This window comes from Bombus fervidus, chromosome 5 (genome assembly GCF_041682495.2).
Source record: "Bombus fervidus isolate BK054 chromosome 5, iyBomFerv1, whole genome shotgun sequence".
Classification (NCBI taxonomy): Eukaryota; Metazoa; Arthropoda; class Insecta; order Hymenoptera; family Apidae; genus Bombus; species Bombus fervidus.
Genome location: NC_091521.1, coordinates 12804769 through 12829179, shown reverse-complemented (window position 1 = coordinate 12829179; position 24411 = coordinate 12804769). Strand labels below are relative to the sequence as shown.

The following is a 24411-nucleotide window of genomic DNA, read 5'->3' as shown; positions in this document are numbered from 1 at the left end:
ATCCTCCGACGAACACTAATTCCCGTGGTCTTGGAAAATCCATGGTTCGACCGTCGACCAGCATACGAACCATCAAGAATTTTAATCCAATGTAAATTCTAAAGAGTATATATATATATTGGCGGATCTTACCTCAGGTACAATATTAAGTTGATGCATAGGAAATATTTTTTCAAATGAAATTTTTATCGCGCTTATCTTTTCAACATATTATACGTTTAAAGAAATATCCACGCGATTAGATACATATACTTCTCAAATTTATAAGAGTTATCCTAGTCGCGATAAGCATATCTCGTTATAGCGTGAATGAAATTTCAGAAACTTTCGTATAAGAAACGCCAATATATTCATAAGAATTTTTTTTTTTTTACAACGATCTTTCTACTAGTCGAAGATTTCTTCCTCTTTAACGCGATTGATAAGAGTTATAAACAACAGACCAAAAGTGGTAAATTTTTTAACTTCGGGAAAACGTTTCATATACGCGAACTTTAGCACGAGACATTCTAAGAAAGCGGAAGACAAGAGTCGAAGATCGACGTTAGTTTTTATCCGTTTTCAATTGGGTTTTCTATTTATTCGGGATTCTAGGTTCTTGTTTACCCACACATACCCGTTCTTCGACATTTCTACGTTCCACCTTTTTATCGTACGTCTTAACAAAGAATCCGATAGAGTTTCGCCGGATTCGGTGCACTCCGTCGCTACCGCTGTTTATAAACAGCCTTAAACCCGGGCCCGTCTTCTGTCGAAGATTCGCCCTGGCAATCGGCATTTCCCGCGAAGTGTTTACCTTGGCGCGCTGTCCGTAAAATGGAGGGACGGGATTCGAGTTCGCAGCCATTTTCCCGGAGATCTCGAGGCTTGTCGATAAGTTCGTAAAAAGAGAGGAGTGTAAGAACCGTAAATTTTCTTCCTACCCGTAGGTAAAGGGCGATGTCACCTCTCCAAGTATCGATTTGAACATAAAGAAGCAAACACTGACAAAAAGGCAGGTCCAAAGACTCGAATCGAAGACTTTTCCTCAGCTGTCGTGATCGTTGTGACGGTGCTTGTCTTTGACGAGCAAATAAATATAGAAATCGTCGATTTCGAGATTTTGTCGCGTACGAAAAAAGAAGGAAATTGTAATTGGTTATAGTTCGTTTAACATTGTAAAATTTTTTCGCGAAATGTGAAACGTAACAATTCTCGATCACTTTCGAACGATCTCCTTGTACAACAACGAAATAACTTGGCATCATCTTTCCATGGTTAAAAGACATTTTTACTGAAATATGATTATTTGTTTTTATTTCGATATTCGTCTACAAACGTGAATATTTTTCTAACTTTCAAGTTGCAAGCAAGTACAGAGAATTAAGCACAGCGTATTCGATACTTGGAATGAATTTTCTCCTTTTCTCGCGCAACTTGTTTTCGTACGACGAACGGCAGAAAGTTAAAAAGTCGGGAGAGTGGAACGCGAAAAAGAGAAATCATACGAAGGAATCAATTTCCCCGTGGAAAGAACAGGACCGTCTCTGCGACGTGGAAGAATAAGCGATCTGTTGCTTTGGTGACTGGTTTTAACGCACCCGATCGATTTCCGTTCTAATGGAAAGCGTCGTGGCGGACACAGAGTCGAGAGGGGAAATAAACTCGAATGATTTGCGATAAGTGTACAGGCAACGAGTGTCGTTCCACCGTTCTCCGGATCGGAGATGTTTCCACAGAAAAAGGAGAGAGAGAGAGAGAGTGAATATCTGTAAATCGTCTATTTATTCGAACGTCGGGCACGACGCGAGATTCAATTTTCCTGGAGGAAATCCAACCGTCGAAGGAGGAATTCGAAGAGTTTCAGCCGGCAGTTTGCCGTTTTAATCGAGGCGGATGCCGCTTTAATGAAACGATCGAATCGCGTTTTCGGCTGAAAAATGGGCCACTCGAGATGAAAAGCTCGCTCGAGTAGATTCGCCTTCTCCGATGCCACGTCGTAACTCGATGGATCGTCTTTTACCACGAGTTATGTACGCCGAAGGTTCGTTGTCTCGAGGATCGGGAATTCCATCGATTATGCTCGTTTCTTTAATCCCTTTCGTCCCTTTACAGCGTCACGATTCCACTTATTTGCTCGTTCTTCCATGTAGTTCTATCGCGTTTCGACTCCTCCTTTTTTTTCGAAATACCTCTTTGTTACCCTTGCAGTCGATTTCGACTGGAGAACCGAATCGTCTGTATAGGCCAACCAGGTGAACAACGAATCGCATAATCGATCGGGTCGCGTTATCTCTATCGGTACAGCGGGCAAAAGACAGCCAGTACAGGAATCAATCGACACCCTGGCAGGGCTGAATGAAAAATGAGTCGAACGAGTGGTTTTCAAAATAAATCGTCGGCCAAAGGAATTTAATTAAATTTCGCAGACGAAGAGATTCTCTTCTTCCTTGCTAGGTGTCGATCCGATGACTCGTCAGGGATCCCTTCCGGGTATTGTCTCTTTCTTTAGCTTTTCGCGTGTCCACGCGCACACCTTAATTTGCATTTGTCAACGTGTCGCGTTCAAGCAGGCACGTTGGAAGCTCGCAACAAAGCGTTCCATGCATGCCGATAATCCGCATAAAGAATGTATCGCACATTTTTCAGCCACTGCCAATAACTATTTTCCTTTGAGGATTATCGTATAAGATGTACAGGAATATTCCGTACAGAGAAATTAATCCTTTGTGATGTCGCAAACGTGTAAAGTTACATACATATATATATATATGCACAGTGGCGAGCATTTAAATAAGAATATCTTGTTGAAAGTTCCGTGAAATATGTATCGTTTATCTCCAAATAAATATCGTTACGTTGTGAAACGAGATATTTGCAAAATTATAACGGATATACGAAGAGTAGATCGCGTTTTAGATAGAAATATTTGTTATCAATTATTAAATTTGTTTTCCAATTAAAGCAAAAAATTCTAACGAATTACGGTCTTTGCCACTCGGAAGCAAATAAAATTTTAGTTGTGAAAGGTTAATAACGGCATGGAAAACATCCAGGGCATTTTGCCGGCTTTTTTATTCCCGATTTAATGACCGTCACCATCAGGTTTCGGAAATGGGAACACGATAAAGTCAGCCTCCATAGGGATAATATACGGCCGCATATCATCCCTCCCAGTGGCCGTGCCATCGAACAAGAACAGGAAAGCTCAGCATACGCCGAGATTCATCGACTTGGAGCCGTTTCGGGGGTGACAGCCGGCAATTTTTCCGACGAGACCTGCATTTGCATCTTTACGACTTTTGACGTGTCCCACTCCGCTCGTTTTTGCCTCCTCTCGTCATTCGATTCGTATCATGAATCCGATGACAAATCACCCACTAACCGCTCTGCTCGTTCCTCTATCATATTTCGTGGCACAGCCACCGATACTTCCAAGTTTTTTCGCAAAGTCCCTGCGAAGAAGGTCAAGGTGAAAAAATTACAATTTTTTATAGCCTAAAATCTTCGAAACTTCGACTTGAATAAGATACAGGAGGATATAAAAGAAAGCTCTACTTTCGAAAGTCTGCAAGATCGATACCAAGAGCATCGACCTCGAAGGCCCAAGATCGACGAGCTTCTGACCTTAAAACATCTCGGGGTGAAACAAGTTGGAAAACTCTAAATTAACATCCTATAGAATACCGTAAGAAAATCTTCCCTCAGGCCACTCGTTCTACTTCATCTTCAATTGCGCGTAAACTATATCGGCCTCAACATCGTCGAGATACATAGCGACGTTTCCACCGAGTCCTACGATATTATCCTCACGAAAAATGACGCTCCTGCCGCGTGAACAGTAGTATAAATTATTAACAAACGGCACAGGGAAAGATACAGAGAGAAAGAGAGAGAGAGAGCGTGGACAATAAACGGAAATTTATCTGCGAATAGGCACACCCGCGTTCGGTGCCGTTTATTCTCCGAAACTTGGACAAAAGGAATATTTATCGCTTCCTCTTATAACAGTCATTACGTGGCTTTGTTCCAGCCTCTGTCCGACCATGTTCGAACCGACGTTGCAACGTTGAAAAAGAAACGAAGGGGAAAAAAGAGGGAGAAGCGGGGATTTTTTAGTTTCGATTCCGAACGCATTCGAATCTGTCGCGTTGTCACGACATTCCCAACCGTATTTGCATTTTCACAACGTTTAACGACCTTAAGCTGGTTGTGTTCCAGCCTGCGCGAAATTGGCGACTCGATCGCTGTTCGATGCCACGATTTTTTGTACAAAGAGTCAGGAGAAACGGTATTTCACGAAAAGATAAAAGGATCGCGTAGTAGCGTTCTGTTGTTGCTCGTTCCGAACCGGTTTGTTCCTTCTATTAACTCACATTCATCCACCGTGACTGTTCCGACAATGCTGAAAAGAAAATCAACGCTATCGAAATTCCACGCGTTTTCGAATAATTGGCTTTCGAATTCCTTTTTTTTTTTTTCTCTCTGACAACCTTTGTGCATTCGTTGGTTGGTATTCAGATATTTTAGCGAATTTTCGTAAACCATGCGAGAAATTCTGTAGACAAAGCTACGCGGCTGAAAATTTTATGCGATTGTACGTGGCGAGTGACCGAGTTTCGAATACTAATGTGAGTGGAATACTATTTCTTTGTCTTCTTCTTAATTACTCGATTCATTAATTCCTTAAAATAGATTTTGCACATTCATTGTAAATTTCGTAAGAACGTTTATGACGTCGAATGTGACACGACGTAAGTTACGCGGCGAGCTACCAGACGTGTGCCGTTAGGTTCGAGGATCGTTATGAAACCCTTCGATGAAGCTTTATATTCTACGTTTGTTCGCGTGAGAAGGATTTCCCGGACCTTGGCGGTGCTCGAGTTGATTTTTAACTCTTTTCGTATTTCTGTCGCAAGCCACCAAGGCTATTTTACCGTTTCGATCGTGTGTCTATCCTCAGCTACTAAAGCAAGGAATCATTTTGCGAATAAATATGCTTTGGAGATACGTAGAATTCTTAATAAAATTTGACAAGTCAGCGTAGTAGTTAGACGTTTTCGCTTTTAAAAATATTTCATAATAGTTACTGTGAAATGGCAAAAAGAGAATTAACGAAAGACGTGCAGTACTGTGAATAATTATAGACTGAAACGCATTTCCTGTATCATTTCCTCGATATTTCTAATAGATTCATAAAACTGATCAAAACTGAAGGGAAATATCGAATGAAAAAGTAATAAAATTGACACTGACTTTATATTTTAAAACACTCAAGAACAGGATATCAAGAGAAAATTTAATTTCTTCCAAACTTCGGAAGAAGAACATTTTTACTCTCTGTATCTTCTTTTCCGTTTCATATTAAAATATGGAATTATATAAACGAGTTTGTCAATCTCTCTTTTAATATTACGAAAACTCAAAAAGTGGGCTTGAGTTTCGAATTATTCGCGGCACTGTATATCGTGAAATTGAAAGTAGCGACGACTCTTAGGACGTTTTCTTTGATTATTCCTATTAATTAATTATATCGTTAGTTCGTTCAGTGAAAATTGATTCTGCCAGTACCTACATCCGCGTCTCATCTGAATGTCGTTCCGAGTATTTGACAGCAGTATTTATGAAGTGTCAAAGTCGATGTATGTATCGTAGCAGAAAATTAAGTAGACGATCGATAATTATTAACTGTATCTGGAATATTGGTTAAATATGAGAAACTGTCAGTCGTTTCCGAAACGTTATATTGTACAGGTGTATTCCAAAGAGAATATTTCATTGTGTATATTATAATAGAAAATCGAACGGAATATCGTACAGGATTTCATGCTGCACGATGATCGCTAAATCTTGGTTCCTTCGAGCGTTTTTCTAATCTTAGTGTTCGCGTTCGTGATTCGTCTCGTCTCTTGCGTTGTTCTGTCTAAGGAAATTGAACGTCGCGTGGAAAATCAGAGAACCTCGAGAAGCTCGAATTAGATTTCCTTGGAAATCGTGACAAATCTACTACTACTCTATCGTTTGCAAGACGATCAGGTTACTCGCAGAGCTCCCTAATTAAAGCCCATCGTTCTCTTTTCTTCGTTCCTCCTTCGTTCCTTGATATTCAGGATCAACTTGCACGAGAAAAAACAGCCGGTTCGTTTACGGATAATCAATTAGTAACAGTCACTTCCACGGTGGTTTCCTATCCGGTTCTCACAGAGTTCATGCAGCGCAGATGGCAAGCTGGAACTTTCTAATTGCTTTCGTTCGAATCGTTCGATTCGATATCATTTTATTTAACCCTTGCACGTTTAATCCTTCTACGGTGTTCGAGTCTCCTTCACCCACCATTTCAGAATTGAAGAAACTTGGAGTTGGATCATTTTCTTCCTACAGTTCTTGTTTGTCTTCATCTGCAAAATATCTAATTGGTATTTCGTGATACCCTGTATAATATAGCTTCACTCGAAAGGCAAAAGACACGGAGTGTCTTAAATATCCCGACCTATCCCGAAAGGTGAATTTCATTGGGAAAAACAGGATAAAGTTTTTTTGATAAAGTTTTTCCTGTATAAAAATTACGAAAAATAATATGATATTAGTTTCTCAGATTTGTCTCTTCACAAATTGCATGTGTAATAATAGATTTCTTGTGTAACAATGCTTGTACATTAATGGAACTTTACGCCGTTCGTTAAATAAATAAATAAATGACGATAATGAAAATATCAATCGGTTAGGTAAATTCGATAAACGAAAGAATTGTAACGATTCGCAGTATATAATAAGAAAACAGCGGACGTTCGCACGTGCATCCAGCACGGTGACATTATTAAATTTCTCCGGTGCTTTCCGCAATGTGCAACGCAACGCAACGTGTCGAAATGCTGCGGCACTGCGTGCTCACACGTGCCGTCGTCGCGGAAGTAAAAGTCAAAAGTTACTAAATCAACATTCGCGATACGAATTTGCACTTTGCTTTGCACTTTGCTGCGATATTCTCGTATCGAACTCCGCGACGCTTAGACGCTGTTCGTCAATCGAGTGATTTATTAAGCGGATTAAACTAGCGAGATCGAAGCGCGATTTCGCGAGGATCGCACGGCCTAAAGCGGCCTTCCTCTTCTCAACGAGAAAAATTGTCGCAACGATGATTTACTTGGTGGAATATCTCGCGTTCTTCGACGAAAGAAATAGAGAGCTCGAAAGAGTAAGAGAGCCTGGCGTAATATCATTTTCATGCTTATTACCGAGGATGTTCCTTCAAAAAGTTTAACGATACACGGATCTTCTGGAAAATAATTATTCCACGAGCAGAAATTAAAGTTGGCTCGCTTGGCGCGTCTCTCCTTTTGCCAAGTGCTGAGAAAGATAAAGAGGGGAGGGGAAACCGCCGGAAACAGGCAAAATATTATTGCCAGCACGCTGCTCCATGAACTATAAATTTCCACTTGCGCTGAATTCTGTTGCATCGCAAGAAGTTACATATCCTCCGGCGATGCTACTGCACGGTCTCTGTTTTTTCCGTCGAGTGTTCAAGAAGAAAAGACGCAGAGGAAAAACAGCAGGAAAACTATGAAATAGATATAATTCTCCCTAATGTATGTACGAGATAAAAAGGAAACCGTAGTCTTCGTTATTTACATTAGAGTATTCCAATTACTGGCAGTCTCGTAAAAAGTCAAACGTGTCTTATATATTCGCTATACTTTAAAAGTAATACCCTGAGATTAAAACAATTTACAATAACGCCAGGTGCTCGTTGATGTCGTAATTCTGGTATTTCCAGATTTATTTCTTATACACGATCGAATCCCGTTCGAGTTTCGTCTCGTTGGCTGAGAATCGTCGTCTCATTTATCAACGATATTGCTTCATTTACAGCGTAGTCGCTCGGCTCGAACAACGTTCTTTTACGAGGTAGACTCGCGAAAACGTTTGCAAAATTCACCATGGATGTCAAGGGTCGCGCTGGGTTGCCTTTATTGCGCGGTGGAAAATTAGCGTAAATCAACGTCAGCCGAGTGGACGGTGGATAGTCGGAGTATACCATTAAACGGGGATTAACAAAATAATAGATACGACGTTTATGGCGCAGAAGGACAGAGATATAGAAAAATCTAAGTCGTGAAATGTTTGCTACAATTCACTAGCCGATATCCGATAATATTGACATAAATTCGCGTGCCAATCGATATACCGTTATGGCAACCGATAGTGTATAGGTGGATGGCTATGTATCGAGCACAATGTAAAGTCGATAAGAAATACTCTGCTATATTTCCTGATATGCTCAATTAAGCAATACTAGAACCGGGTGCGAAGCCGGAACACTTGCTACCAACCACGTGCCATGTTGTACGCGTCATTCGTGGGCGTTTGCGGAAAATTGAATGACCACGAACGTTTTATGGATTGCTCAAATCCGATGCATGAGTCCTCGAATTTTTAATCGATGGTCTACTAGTCTTTGTGACTTTTTCGAAAATTCTTCCTCGCGATTACAGAATATTTTTTACGAGTTTCTGCACGGTTATCTCGCGGTTTCAACTACACCGCTATGGACAGTTTCCAACAGGGATCGCTGATTAGAAAGATAATTGATTGCGTGTTCTCTTCGACAGTGCCTTTCTGGAGTACTTTTCGCTGTAATGAAAATGGCAACAATGAAAACTTTCTACATTCGGAGGTGTGATTCTGCTACTGGAAGAATTCTATGAGGAATTCCAAGGACACTCAAGAACGACAGTGCCACGATATCAAGGAGAGACTTGAGTAGTAAAAGAAGTCGTACGAGAGTGCTGAGCATGAACCTCGTCGATAGAAGTACGATGCAAGCGGAGCAAAGGGAAAATTCCCGCGTTGAAAAAGGGCGACTCGATGGCTCTGTAGTTCTGTTAAAGCGAACGAAATTAAATAACTTGGACAATTATAAAAGGAATTCGGAAAATGAATTTTAATATTAGAAAAAGACTTCGACACACGCAGTATCAGGAAAGAATTCCAATAATAAAAATCCAGTCGAAGAGTATTAAATTAAGAACTTTTCAGCGATAAAAATGTAATACAATTGCAAGTACATTAAACAGAAGGAACTCCAATAATAAAGGAAGAACGCAATAGCGTTGACAAAGTTAGTAATGAAAGACCAATACCTGCAACATCAGCCATTTTCGACGAGACAAAAGTGTAAGAGTAACACCTGCAAAGAAACAAGACTTTTCGACAAAAACAGAACAGCATTTTCAACAATTAAAAAGGCAACTTATCCGATAACGAACGTAACAAAAGGATCCAATGGAATCTCTGTCGAAAAAGAACCGAAGAAAGGATGTCAAGTGATATGACACCACCAATAATCAGACATCGGGCAATTACCATATCTATCGTATTCAGCGTTATTTATACGAATATTTAGTAAACTATCCATTTATCCTTTTATAATTCTTAGACTCCCAAATAAATGTAACGATGCATGCACGACGAGTCAATTACTAGTCATTTCGCGTACATCGAAGGCAATGTTTAATCAGGTCGCGCGTACACCGCACGACAATCGCTCTCGCGTATATTAGAGGCTGCGTAATTTCAGAGTGGACCGTGAACCAATTAAAGTAATGAACAGGCGAATTTGCCCACGGGTATGTGGAAATATTTCGCCGTTGCTTCGACGTTGCATTCTACTCCCTCCCCACCATCGTCGTTCCATTATAAACACGCGTCGTAGCAATTGCAACGAACCTTTCGATGCCGCTATCCAATTTCCCAACAGGAACGAACAAAAGGAACTCGCAAAGGTACGCGTTTTCCGATTAAAAATGACCCCTATGATTGTTAAAGTTATTAAGTTGCGTAAAATATAGACAAATACCAACACATGGTGTGACGTTCGAATTAGTCCGCAGCCTAAAGGGGCGCAATTTCTAGGGATTTCGGATAGTTGGTACATCTGCAAACTACCTTACAATTCCTTCCAATTCGACCAACAAGAACGACTTTTCGATCGTGTCGTCGACAATGGGAAAGCGCGCGCGCGCGCGCGCGTATGGCTGGCAATTATATTCTAATATCCCGTGATAAACGAGCGAGAGAAGTAGCGGAGCGTGTAATTACCCTTGAAAAATGAATCCGCCATTGGCCACCTCTGGCGCGGTTTGTTGCGAAATATCCGCGGGAGAAACGAAGGGCCCATGGTGGAAAGTATGCGTCTGCACCCTTTCATAAAAGCCGGGCGTCGCAATTACGCGCCACTATGAAGTCCAGTTTAAAGTCCGTTTTCCGTAGCAATACCGCGTGCGGGCCGGAACGAATGGCCGGTCGGTGTATCAGGCCGCGGCGTAACTTTAATAAATCGTCCCTATGCGTCTCTGGTTCCGCCGTGTACTCTGTGTTCGCCGATGAGCATTTTCACGCTCGGCTCGTCCAGTACCAGGCATTTGTTATTTTAATTATTTTGCGTACAGATCGCGGCCCCGTTATTGTCAACTTTTTTAGCGCAATTGCAACGAGTATGTCGGCGAGTATGGTCCAGCCTGGTAAGTTGGTGAACAACAGCCATGGCGAATGAAATTACGTTACTTTTCGGGCGAAATTGCGTTTGCCGAGAGAAACGAGGCAAATCGAGCGCACGCTATTGGAGAGTATTGGTCAAAGAGAAGTTTTCGACAACGATGCGGTTGTTTGCAGCGAGCACGGTTAACTGTCGACTAATTACCACTTGGGATCTTATTACTTCCGTGGCTTCATTGGTCGGCACGATTTCAATACTCGAGAATAGCGAAATATTTCTTGCGAATGGAATAAAGCCTGGATTACAGCAACATAGCGTTAACGGGATTCCAGCTGGCTTCGTTAATTGGCTATCGTTATACCCGTTGTTTTCGAATATAGATATCACGATTAATTCGACGTAAAATTCATTTAGGAATCACGCGATCTGATGGAAATGCTCGCGGCTTCATCTCGCATACCCATCGTGATTACGGTATTAATTATTAATCGAAGTGGCACACGTTTACTTTCAATTATCCGCACATCAAATCAACGGGAAGATTTCAGATGATTGCTTCATCGACGGATCGACTTCCTCGTTGCAAAACGCAGTTAATATCGAAATCAGATCTTTTCTTCTTCGTTCGTCCTAAATAAACGAAATGTTGTTTCGAGCAACGAGATCTCCAGCCGATTCGAGCTGATCGATATTATTTCTCTTCGTTTATTCATAGCCGATTGCACGGCCAATAAATCGTCGCCAATTTAGTTTAAGCACGAGCTTGAATTATCCCTTCCTCGGCTAAAGTCAGCGGATTATCTCGTCGAGCGAACGATTTCCTGCGGCACGAACGACAACCCGTTCCCTGTTGGCCTGTGAATTATCATTTATTTTAACATTTGATCGCGTCATTTAATCTTCCTTCCTACTTAAAGATTCAGTCGTCAAAATGACGACGGGTATCGCTACTCTTGTCTCTCCTCAAACTTCACAGTCTAGTTGCGAGAAGTTAGAGCCGAGTTAAAGTGGATTAAGCCCGTGTCAAGTTGCTTTTAAATTTTAAAAGTTTCTCGTGACTGATTTGTACGTTTATTGGAACGGAACCGAAGAGCGATGGTTTATTAAACGACGAGAATTTTTCACGATCGCGAAAATCTATCGCGGTAAATGGATCGCGACACTTTCATAAACTTTTACTTTTCGTACTTAAGAGGTTACACCACATCCAACCATAAAAAGTACTTCGAGTTTGGAAATTTTCTCTCGCGGATAATTAACAAATGATGCTTTAAGAAACATAAAAAATCGATAAATTCGATTCTACGAAACTGTGTATTCCCTTGATGCGTTTTTAAACTGGTTAAGATGCATGCATTCCATTGTTTCACAGTGAAAATACACGATAAACCAGTTATCCTAATTTCAATCGATGACCGCCGTCGTTTTGCCTCGTTGCGTCCCCCGCGCATTTGATAGAATTATTTTTTATTATCCTCCCGTTATACGTATAAACGGACAAATCATTTCGATACACGAATTACCAATTTACCGTAGACGAAAACGTGCTACTAATTCGAAAAATTGAATCGTTTGGGACGGTGGTCGGTCGTAATTATGCAGATAACTTTTACCAAACTGGGATTTAAATTGACATTCGATTTAAAAACTCGTTGAATTTCCCTCGTTCCAGATTTTCTAGTCAGAAACTGCGAACTATGCAGTCGATATTCAACATCGAATCGGCGGAAGATCGTGATAACGAAGTATAAAGCGAAAATTCAATGTTTGATTAAAAACCGCATCGAGATTTTCGACAAAAATATTGCCTCGCATTTTTCCACATATATGTTCTGCCATTTTACGCGGAAAGAATCAATCCTCGCTCTCAAAAATTACTAGAATGTTCGAAAAATATACGGTTTACTTCTTCGACATCTCCAAAGAAACATATTTATTTATTATTTATTTATTTAAACGAGCTGGCCATTTCTTTATACGTAGGTGAAATGCCGTAATACATAATTGAAATCTATAATAGTTGGCTAATTGTCTAATCCACATCGGAGAGCTTTCTGTATATAATTGGATTCGAAGGATGACGGAGAACCACCAAAGTAATCTAAGCTAGTAAATTTGTTTGCAAAATTTGATAGTCTGGTAATGACATTGTAGATTGTGAAGATGAGAACGTAAGAGGACGTCTGATCGTTCTTATAGGTGCATTGGTAATCGATATTGATTCTTTCGAGGATCTTTGAACACTGTACGTGTCCGTTATGTATTTCATATTCGTACTATAAAATAAATAATTCCTACTATCGATTATATAAAATAAGTAAATATATTTCACGTAAATGTTTCTAATATCCGCGTTAAAAAAAAAAAAAAAAAAAAAAACGAGAAAATTTCCTACACTCGGCAAATCTATATTATTGACGATAGTTTCGATGAAATGAAATTGCAACGCTTTTACGCAACTCTCCTCGTATAATGTTACGAAAGATAAGGAATTACGATGGTTCATTGTCAACGAGTAACAAACAATTCGTAAACAAATTGAAACAATTGTAATCTTGGGAAATCGCATCGATCGAAAGTGTGGGTAGCACCAACATGAAACATTCCAAGCCCCCGTTCGCGTTTCCTAAATCTGCCGGCTTTACAGCAGTCCGGCTTTGCAGCAGTCCGGCTTTGCCGATCGGAACGCGTCAGAGCGCGTTTGCGTTAGCACGCGAACGTAATAAATCCATTTGTGCCGGTATTGATTTCAGATAATGGGCAAGTGGTACGTGGTGGAGGTGCTGGAGCACAAAGTCGACTCGTCGAAACCAGCCGTTGGGTCGTACGTAGTCGATTCTTGTCCGATCGTGAACCTGATGGAGGCCGAGAAATCGGCCAAGTTCTTGTCCTCGTTGAAGCTACTGTGGGTGGAGGAGGCCGGCAGTGTGGAATACACCTTCCGGATACCGGACATCACCAGGAAGCCGGGCTTCTGGATCTCCTCCAGTTTTCAAAATGGTAACTCGTTCTCAAACAGATTACGATTTCGGAACAAGAAGAGGAGATTTTAGCTGCTGTGAAATTCGCAAAGGAAGATGGTCAAAAGATATGAAATTTCCACTTCAGGCACCTAAGATACTGATACGACACGCTATCATCGTACATGGCATACTTCGTCGTCGACGATGATTTTATCGAAAAATTACAATCCAAAGATGAGAAACATGAAATATAGCGATGATTCTTCGTATTCGATGCGTTCCATCTTGTTTTAGAAGCAGGTTATAGTTAACATATTTTAATTATAATAAGTAATATTTTACTTATTTCATTTGTCGAATTTTATCGTTATTAATTAACAATTTCCTTTGCAAAGTAGCTGTTGAATCTATTCGTTTCGAAGTTACGATCGTTTGAGGTGGACAAACTTACAATTCGCTTCTCGGGTTATCTCATGTACATTTTTTCTTTAACAACTGTCCCATCGCGTTTGCCATAAATGATTGTTTTCACGAGGCTTTACGATTCATAGAACGACGCTTTATCAAAATTTTAGGTGCGGTACTTTGACCATCCTTCTTTTGCGAACCGATGAAAATTTCCACGAGCTTTTCCCAAGCGGAAAAAATAAATTCGAATAATCTTTCGACTTTTTCATCTACTTTGTTCTCTTTTCTTTTCTGTTTTTGAGCGTTCTTGACAAAAAGCTGTGGAGATTTAATATTTTTTTCTGTTAATCTGTGAAAAAGAGTGAGAATCGAGTAGATAAGCGTAATTCCCGACAATGATTCTGCCGTCCACGATTTTGCTGAACGGTTTTTCTCGGTCCGCGAGGATAGTCACCGTGCCATTCGTGGCGCATAAAACGGAAGAATAATTCCCCCGTGAAACGTCGCAGTTGGTGGTGCGACGGGGAGAAAAATAAAAAATAAAAAAGCTACCCGGTTAGTTCCTGCTCCAATGAAGTTTCCTCACCGATAGATAATAACGAACAGCTCGATAACTTGGAGCTACTCGGTTCGAACTTCTTTCAAAGACGATTATCGTAAGCTGACGAGATAACCGATTTCCCAGAAATATACTTTCCTCGATAACTAACCAGATTAAACGCGGCCAAATTGGCTAGTCGTTAATGCGGATGCTCGTGCGTCATGTTTCTCAGTTTCACGATATTATGTTATTCGTTTTGATTCATGGATGTCAAAGTAAGAAACGATGACACGTACGAAATGTAAGTGTGATAACTTGATTCTTTGTTACCAGTTCTCCAGTTTCTAACGTAAAATGGAGAATTATTTATAGCTTGAGAAGTAAGCCTTGGACGACATTTTTATGCACTTTTTCTTTCTTCATTTCGATGTCTAGAAACGACTTTACAAATATCTTCCTCGTATCTCGTGACATACGTACTGTGTACTACATACGTACGTGACTGTATGTGTACAATATACTGGCAAATATATTTGTTTTTTGATCAAAGATCAAGCCGATACTCTGATCGGTAATAGTCCTGTATCGAACCGAGGTATTCTTTTAGCCACTCGTTTTCTTTTTTAACGAAATAATTCTCGTGACAAATTCCTGTTGCCGACGTAAAACTGCGTCGAAACTTCTCTTCTCCGTGATAAGACTAGAATTTTGTTAGGATATACAGGAAAGAGATTGGCGCTTAGATAGATTCCTCTATCGAGGAAATTAAGATCCATCATATGGTTCGAAATCGCGTCTCGGTATGGTCCGATGGATTCTAAACAGAACTGTTCCTACAAGAGTAGTGGCTTACCAGTTGTCAGCTCCTAGCTTCAAAGCAGTTTCAATTCATTGACCCGATACAGCTTTCGTAGTTGGTGATCAATGAGCCGTATAAACGCGATAGAACAAAGGGGGCGGAACGAAATAGCCAATCGAACTGGTCGACTCCTAAGAACGAGATCGACAAGCAGGTAAACGGTCACTTCCATGGTAAAAGCGTCTTTTATCATAGTTCTGGATCGAAGCTAGTCTCGCGAGAACTTGGAACCTTTGTTGACTTTCGAACCAAATTCGCCAACGATATCTGTATGGAAATCTTTCGATCCAATCGTCTGAAATACAACGAGGCTGTGAATTCGTGTCGACTACGAGTAATGGAAATCCGAATGAACGTTTTTCTTCGATTATTGGTAGCGATCGGATTGAACGACAGAATGTAGAACGGCTGAGAAACGCTGAGAACGATAGAGGAAGAAATGGTTTGAGGCGTGAAATATGTGGAGTAGTCGGTCAAAAGGCGATCACAGGGGAGGACAATTTCCGCCGAACGATCGCCTTCTAAGCGGCTAATTATCGAGCTCTAGAGACTTAGGAACAAAGTAGGAAACCAGTGGCGGTAATTAAAGTCGTAAGGTGCATCCGATAACGATCTTAATGAATTCCCAGGTAGCCGGCGTGATTATCGGTTAACTGTCAGCGAGAATAGAGCCGAACGTGGTCTCGTCGGTCATACCGTAGAGAAGTCAGCCCATCCAATTATGGGCTGGCTCGGAATAGAGAAACGAAGCCGCGGAGAGGCGGGGAAAATCCGCGAGAAACCGTCGACGCGGAAAATAATTTTTCAAAAGCCCCTTGCCGGGCTCCCTTTTTTCATCTCGCGGCTCCATTCTTCTGTCCCATATCCACGGACAGCTGAGAGTCGGCGAAAGCGAGCACAATGCGTTCGCGGATCGAGATTTCTCGAAGCCTCCTCTACCTCTTCTCCTTCGCTAGAAACTTATCCCTTGGATTTGGTCGCGAGGCGACGTTTATCTCGAATCTCGCCTTTCCAAATTTTCGTTTCGTTTCAAACTCCTCTTTCGTTCCTTTGTTTCTTTTATTTTTTTTTTTTTTAATTTTATCAGAGTATTAAATTGTTGTTGCCTAACAGAGCGTTATTAAATAGTTGTATTTTGCTTCCTTGACAAATTGGCTACCAGGCGAACCTTGTGTCTTGTCCATAGTGGCGCGCAAAAGTTTATTTTCATGATAGATTATTCGCTGTATGTTAAAAGCGATATTTTTATAGAATTTCAACTGATATTATATTACAGCGTAAAATATTAGCACTTTGCTATGTTATCGCGATATCGAAGCGCTACAAATTTTGCGATATTATTGTTCGTTCAATTTACGGTGTTTCTCAAAAGTATTCAGGCTTGCGGCAATTTTATACCATTACGTGCTTCGAAATATATATGCAAAAATATATACGTAATATATACGATCGTATAGTACATATTTTGACAGATTCCTTATGTGATCGCCGATATAATCGACTCAGCGTCGTATCTGAATTCTTTGGACGAACGAGCATGAGATGAAAGTGAATCGACCAAACAAGATCGCGATCTGGCGAGTTAGCGAAAAATTCAGTTTCGAAACAGCGGAAATTTCCAACGGAAAATATCTCTATGACGTTTCTGTTGACACGCTACTAAAAATTCCACGAATTCAACAGACTTTATCGAAACAACGCGACCGTATCAATTTTTAAACAGAGTTCTCGCGTCTCTTTGTTTGTCGCGTGCTTGCCTCCTGTTTTCAGTGCCAATTCTCCAATCCTCCTGTTTCTACCATAAAACGGATACAGTCCGGATAAAAGCACTCGACTTGGAAAATGAAAAATAAATCAAAGGCGCGTATTGCGCGCGAGAATGACAAGATCTCTCGTAGCAGTCTTCAATTCATTCCCGGGGCATTTCAGCTGTTCCCTGTAAGCTGCTGCTATCGCGAATCATCGTGGAAACGTGCGCGAGCCGTGGATCGACGCGGAAATAAACAAGGCAATGCGGCGAAATGATTGATAAAATGATTCGTTCGATGAAATCGCAAAGTCCTTCGGCAGAATTTCAGGCGACCGAACGGCCGCTCCAATTAGTTTCATACGATTAAACGTCAATATCCCGAAGGCTAGTAACCGTTTACACGATGAAACAGCTTAATGGACGACGCAATAATAATACGATAGTACTGGCTGTTGACGTTATTGCGATTGGCACGTAACAGACGCGTGACAATCATTTCCCGAAGTAATAATACCCGCCGTTTTATCGGCCAAACATGGACGTAACGTTCGTTTAATGATTTTAAAAAACGCCACATTTAACGATCCTCCGTATTGTACAGGGTGCTCTGATCAGAACGATCGCCACGATTTTTCAAGTCGTTTTGCCCATCTTACGAAACGATGTTTCGAACGAAAGTTCTAAACAACGATCATCCCGTATATTCGATTATCTGGCAATTCTTCGAACACACAAACCGACGTTCGTCGTTGGAAAGGCGAATAACAATGGTGAGATCGTTGGGAAAAGTAGAACGTATGCATCGAAGGTAAGAAAAATTAATGGCGATACGTAGATACGATATGTGGAATGGCATACGTAAATCGAGCGCGACATCCGATAATCCTATCTGCGCGTATTCCTAATCAGCGGCGTAAGTACACCATCAACGACATAATGGCGCGTAATGTGACAGATTTCCAGCGGGAGCACACCGGCATTCCCAGTCGTCGTAGACAATAATCAGACCGATTCACTGATTTCCGCTGCTGATTCCCCTTGAATCGCGGCTGCGTATTCCCCGATTTCAAATCATTTCGATGCTTCAGTTCCATTCGTTTGGAACGACGCAACGTCACGTCTATGGAATGCATAGAATACACGAGAGAAATATTGCTGCAAGCAGAGACCAAGTTGCTCCTATAGTTTCATATACATTATCGATGGATTTCCGTAAAATTAAAAGAAACAAGGGAAAATGCTGATGGAGAAGATTTTCGAAGAAAATTCGGGATCAGATTCAAGACTTTTTCTCCGCGGGATCGGATCTCGTTCTCTTTATCGCAATTTTATTTCAACGTTTCCTTTCTCGGTTTTCTAGCTGCGTTTAAAGCTTGACATTAGACGAGGTTTCATCGTTTAGTAGCGTTTAATTCGGTGTTATAGTTAGACGGATTTAGACAGTATGGATTTTTACTTCTTCTCTGTGTGAGTAACGAACATCCTGTGATAAATCTCGTAGTTTCCAAGGTCGTGCTACGAGATACAATCGCCTGGCAATTCCTGCGGTTAACCGACACGGAGTTAATCAAACTGCCGTTCATCCCCCGTTGTGCAACATTCAAAATCCACCAACGATTCGAACAATTTGTTCATCTTTCGTTCTGATACACACGAATGACGCAACGCGTTATGATGCCGCTGTGATGGCTCCATATAAAAAACAAACTTTGACAGTTTTATATTTTCAATATCAGAATTTCAAGCTGCATGTATATTGCAGCATTGACCCTGCTACGTTCTCCCGGTCATTTTCAATACAGTTATATTTTTTCAATTTTTCGATCGAAAAATATCTTTAGGTCGGACAAAATACGAGAAGTATCCTATCTCTATGCATGATTCCCGGTTTCGATTTTACGTGAAATATCTTGTTAAAACGTTGCGAGCTCTTTTTGCTTGCTAAACGAGAGCAAGATTGAAATATAAAAGGATTTAAGGATATTATACAAACCTGTGGAATCGCATGGCGTCACCGCCATGCTAAAATTGCAATGACATAGCATCACTCGGTTTTCTTTATCGAAAGTATTATTTTACTATCTGTTTAATTATTTTCGACCTTGTGAGCCTAGAAAATGGATTTGATTTAAAATTCCTACGCTGCCTTACTATCGGTGCTTAATTAACTAGTCGCTTATTTACTCAATCTATTCTATTTTCGTTTCACTTTATTACTAGCTAACCCTATCTTTGGTCTCGGTTGTCTTTCTTTTTCTTCTCTAAATCCCTCAGCCAATTTACTTCGCAATATCTTCCGCCCCCACTTTTTCCAGGCTACCCTTCGCTCGATCTACTTCCTTACATTCTATACTGTATAGTAATGCATCGCAGTTCTCTCCCCCTCTACGCACATTCTACGCTTCTTCTCGTCTTCCTCTGGCTAGACCTTCCCCCTCCTTCCTTTTGCTTCCTCGTTACCGCTTCCATTCGTGTTGCAAGCAAAGATCTCTAATCGATCGCGACGATTTCGACAGGTACGCTGACAGTGTCGGAGAGACCGTACCATCAGTTCACGGGGAACGTGCACGTAATGAAAGCCGTGGCCTCAGACATGGTGTTGACTTTCTGCTCCCGGAGCCCGGACAATCAACTGTACTCGTTGCTGCTTTCGCGAGAGCACATCTTACAGAAGAGCGATAAACGAGGCGTTCACAATCTGCTGAGCCGTCGCGGCCTCAAGAACATCAGCATCCGGGAGACCTGCATGAACAACGCTGTCTACAGAAGAGGATCCTTCAATCTGGTTGGCTGCCTGACTTTAATAGGAATACTATCCACCTTCTTCTTCGGCTCCTGGTAGTGGTAATCGTCGAAAGGAAGAAACGATCAAATTTTCGGGGTAAATCGTTAGTTGCTTGGCGAGTCGATTAACGATGATCTTTAACAATCTTTCTATCCGAGTTCTCGCGATCTCTACCGTATACTGCGAGTCCTCCGAATCGACAACTCCGACCGTCCCGAGAGAGATCGCCTGTAAAACGAAATAAATAAAGGTCGTTGCTCGCCCTCGAGAAGAGGAACGAGATGACAATTTCCGCGGGTATCGAGAAAAGGACGATCGATTTTAACGACATCAGCCGATAACAGAAGACTCCTCTTTTGATCGCGAAAGAAAAGCTCCCCTTAATTGCCAACGCAGCTAACGATCACGCGACTTGTGTCTGTTGCACGAAACCTCGACTGCGGCGTAATCGTAACGAGAATCTGGTCGTCTCGCGTCTGTCCGACGATGGACGAACGAGAAACGCGAATCTATCGTTGGCCTCGTGATTCAGCCACGTGAATCCAATACGAGAAAGGATGCACAGTCGTCAGAGCGGGTCGACTGGCTGTCCTCCTTCTCGGCACGATGCCAACGGCACCAGGGGAACGATTCCGCTGGATAGCGTGTCGTGCTGCGTTTTCTCGTCCAGGTTCTTCCTGTGCTTATTACCGCGGGACCTCTGTTCCTCGAAGGAGCTGCCGATCCCTCGAGTCCTCTCGACTGAAACAACACGGACTCGAAATTTGTGCAACCGCGCGTTTACGATAGGTGAGACGATCGCATAAATCGAGGAGGAACCGGAATGTTCAAATTCTCCATGCTATTGACTCTCTCAGTCCTCGACAACAGCGGCATTAGCAAGAAATTGGAGAAAGCAAAGTTCTGTTCCTTTTACGCAACATATCCGATTTTCCATGTCGCTGTATATGCTACGAAATATGGTACGCCTTTGCGGTTTTACTTTTCATCGTAGTTTTGCTTATAAAATGTTCTCAGGTTTATCGTTCTTCGACAAACATATCAAAATACGTTACTTACTGAGGGTTATCCAGGAGGGAAATAAAATGTTTGACACGCGAGGATGAAATTTGTCGGCGTTGACGCTGGCCAGGGCTGAAAGAGTTAAACGTTCGGAGAACTCGTTGTTCCAGCTAAGATAATGCTCGTTTGAGAAAGCGAAACGAGCGTTCCCGTGAACATTAGTCACGTTAGATAGAAATGCATGTTGTATGTATCTCGGTTCGTGGATTTAAGAAGACAATAGTAATATATCGTGGGCGATCGCGTCGCTTCGACGAAGATCGATCGAGTAGCCGATTATAAGATTCATCTATTCGCTCGTTGAATGAGTGAGAAGGGAAAGCGAACGGTGCACAGAGAAGGAAACGGATAACCTCGGATGACTCGAGTGCGTCGTTCCTTTCATTCCGCAATGTGGAAGTTTAACGAAATTGCAGGTTTCGTTGTGACACGATCGGTACGATTCTTTGCTCGCCGAAAGTGATCTAATCGAGAGGAAACTTTCAAGCGAACCGTGAAATTGAAATTGGAAAATCATCAGCCGAGACAAACACGAAATTCGACGATCGTGTCGCGATTTTTCCCTGCGCATCTCTCTCTCTTATTTTCAGCTCCGTTTTAGGATAAAGAAATTTCCATTCTAAATAAATCGCAATTAACGAATGGATCCGATTATCGAGGACGATTTTATTCCACGACGAAGAAGCAGCAACAAGAGCAGTGTACGTTGCACGATTGTATAAATAGTTGAACCCTATCGTTAGAGATATTACTCGTGTCATGGAAGGTCAAAGGTTGTTCGAAGGTTGGGCCAAAGGTTCCACCGAATCGAGTAGCCGCGTCCTTTTTGCCTCGATCACATTCGCTTTTCATTCGATATTCGTACGCTAAACACACACGTGCATACACACAAATACACGCAGACCGTTATCACCGGCGCATAGAAACACGCGACGTATCGTTTTATACTTAGCCGAGATTCGTTCGAGGCGATCTTTTTTATAAAGACCTTTGAATTCCGCCAGTCTTGCGTCTTCGTATGCCTTTTTATACGAACATCCGATCGTGCAAATTCTTATACTTGACTTTTACTCTTTTCTATGCGCCTCCGTTTCAATGCCAACATATCACACGCTCTATCCGTGGACAATATCGTCTGCGACTCGCGTCTTCTCTGTCGATGCGAATTTCAAACGTTTCGTACAAGCTATAACGATGGTTAACGATTTTCGAACAGACCAGGAACACAGCAAGACTATCGATTCACACATTTACATAGACAGCGTGACAATGTTTTTCGTACGTCGCATGTTTTCTCTGAATATATTCGTGAAAGTGTAAACGAACGCGTTCGGGCGAGTTGTTCAATGCGTTGAAGAAGAGCAAAAATTATCAGAGCTTCCCGCGAGAACGTGATCATCGACCGTGTCGAACGGGGAGGGGAATTGTTACGATTTGTTTGAGAAGTTCAAAGTAAAACCCTGTGCGGTGTATATACATCCTCGGATCGAATAAAGCTAGGCGTCGCGTCGTCGTCGTGGCGCCTCTGACGAACGGTGTCTGAAAGGACGATACAATATACGCATGGGGAAACTCGTTAAATTATTGTACACTTTTCGATGGCAATCGCAAGGGAGTACACCGTGTTATGTTTTAAATGCTCTAGAGTCTTTATTTATTGTACAGAATGCTCGATATATAAATAAATGAATGAATATATATACAATACGATCTAGTACCTAATACGATATAATCGTATTCGCTTATTATGTGTATAAATATGGAACAATAAATCACTTCGACGGTTTCCAACGATTTTTCTTCTCCCGCAATCTCCTACGTTCCAACCGAAATAATAAATATGTAACGCTGCAAAGTCAGAAGTTGTTGCCAACGTCGGAAGGTCTCGCAAAGTTTTACGTAAGACTGTTATCGTACGTTGCGACTCGAGTTAACGATGAGATAGGTAACGACATTGGGTCGTGTATCACGAGTCTTTGAACAAAGTTATACTGGAAATGAAGGAGGTATCGAGGAGGCGTATCGAGTATAGAAATTAATTTCTTGATGAAGCTTTTACGAGTATTCGAAATTTGTCACTCCAAAATCTGATACTATTTTTAGAGATCGCGATAGTATTTGACTCTGTATGAATAATTTTGAACGTATGATCAATGTTAGAATTGAATGCTCGTTAAATATATCAAGAAACGTGTTGACCTTGGTTAAGGTTGATGAAGCTGCAGGAAGAGAAGAGACAAGCAAACGTATAAGATCGTGCGCGTATGTGAGAAATCAAGCTGCAGGATCGAAAGAAGCTTTTCAACGTTACGTAACAGCGTCTCTAGCAAAAAAGATAAAATCTTTCGGTGAACAGGCACCGGTAACTAACTTGCAACATTACTGTCGGCTAGAACTAAGCGGGAGTAGAATGGAAATGTCCAGGGGGGCCAATAATTAAGGTTAATTTTGCAATTAACCCCAGGCCGTTGCGCGAGCTTGTACGGCCATCAAAACCTCTATTCCTCCCCTTCTCGCATCCAGCCCATTTCCATACATTTTCTTGTTTTAATTTTCTTCCCCATCCTCTGTCTTCTGCCTGTCTTCTTTTCTACTCGCACCCCTTGCCCTAGTCCTGACTGCTTAACAAACTTCCACAACCTCGAGGAAGAACTTCTAACGCCGTTCAACGAGCTACAATTACTTCGCCCTGATTCTTGCCAACTTCTAATATCGAGACTAATTTTCCGCCTTGGGGGAAATTAATGTTCCACCGTTGCTCTCTCGCGAGATTCTAAAACGGAGCTAATTCGCCCGAGCCATGAATCTTAGAAACCTTTAGCAAAGCTCGCGCGATAAGATTCGTAGGTATCGTTCTCTCAATGCAGCAGATAAATTAGAAAATGCATCACCAGGATAGGTTGCCTTCGCCGACAGAAAAATCGGAAAAGATCCTAACCGATGGCAGTGCGGCGGAACTGGTTTCACTCGCGTTCCTTCTTCCGCCTCTCTGATCATCCCTTTTCGTTTCCATCTCGGTTCTATCTATCCTTTTCCTTCCGTCTTATCCACGAAACGTCGTGTTCGAGCGTTTTTCCGATGGCCGACGACTCGATCTGCCGTTACGATCGCACCGAGGATGCTCCTATCCGGCAGATATGAGACTAGGGTCAAAGGAATCCCCGACACAAAGGCTCACATTGCGGAAGTGCAGAAGCTTTCAGCGAATTCGAACGTAGACGGCAAACACGTCGACGTGGAATGGTATAATCTGTTCAACAAGAAGCTGGCGAAGTTGCCCCAACGCTCGTCTATGTGTGCAACCCGGCCCACTTGTTGTCTCGCCATGGAAAACACGTTTAATGGACCGTTAATACACGTGGTGCGTTCTACCGCATCGGTTCACGGTCCTGTTCGACGACGATGACAGCGACCAGTGGAGCTTCTGAAGGTTGTAGATCGTGAAAGTACGAGATACTTGATAATGCTACAAAAGCCAAAACGTCTAGCCGAAATTAATTTCTCGTCGTAGGCAAACTAAAATATATAGAAATTTGTTGAAAATCAACAAACACCACGGGGAATCCTAA

At 41.7% G+C, this 24411-nt stretch overlaps 1 protein-coding gene across 1 annotated transcript in view; it reads left to right on the top strand.

The window, feature by feature from the left end:
- The window catches only part of LOC139987249 (uncharacterized), a 56796-nt gene extending 34168 nt beyond the window's left edge, over window positions 1-22628 (top strand). Inside the window, exons 2-3 of the mRNA XM_072003274.1 lie at window positions 13228-13474; window positions 19512-22628. Coding sequence (XP_071859375.1) covers window positions 13228-13474; window positions 19512-19837 — 573 coding nt within the window. The 3' untranslated portion in view covers window positions 19838-22628. The remainder of the gene's footprint in view (window positions 1-13227; window positions 13475-19511) is intronic.
- Window positions 22629-24411: the final 1783 nt, after the last annotated feature.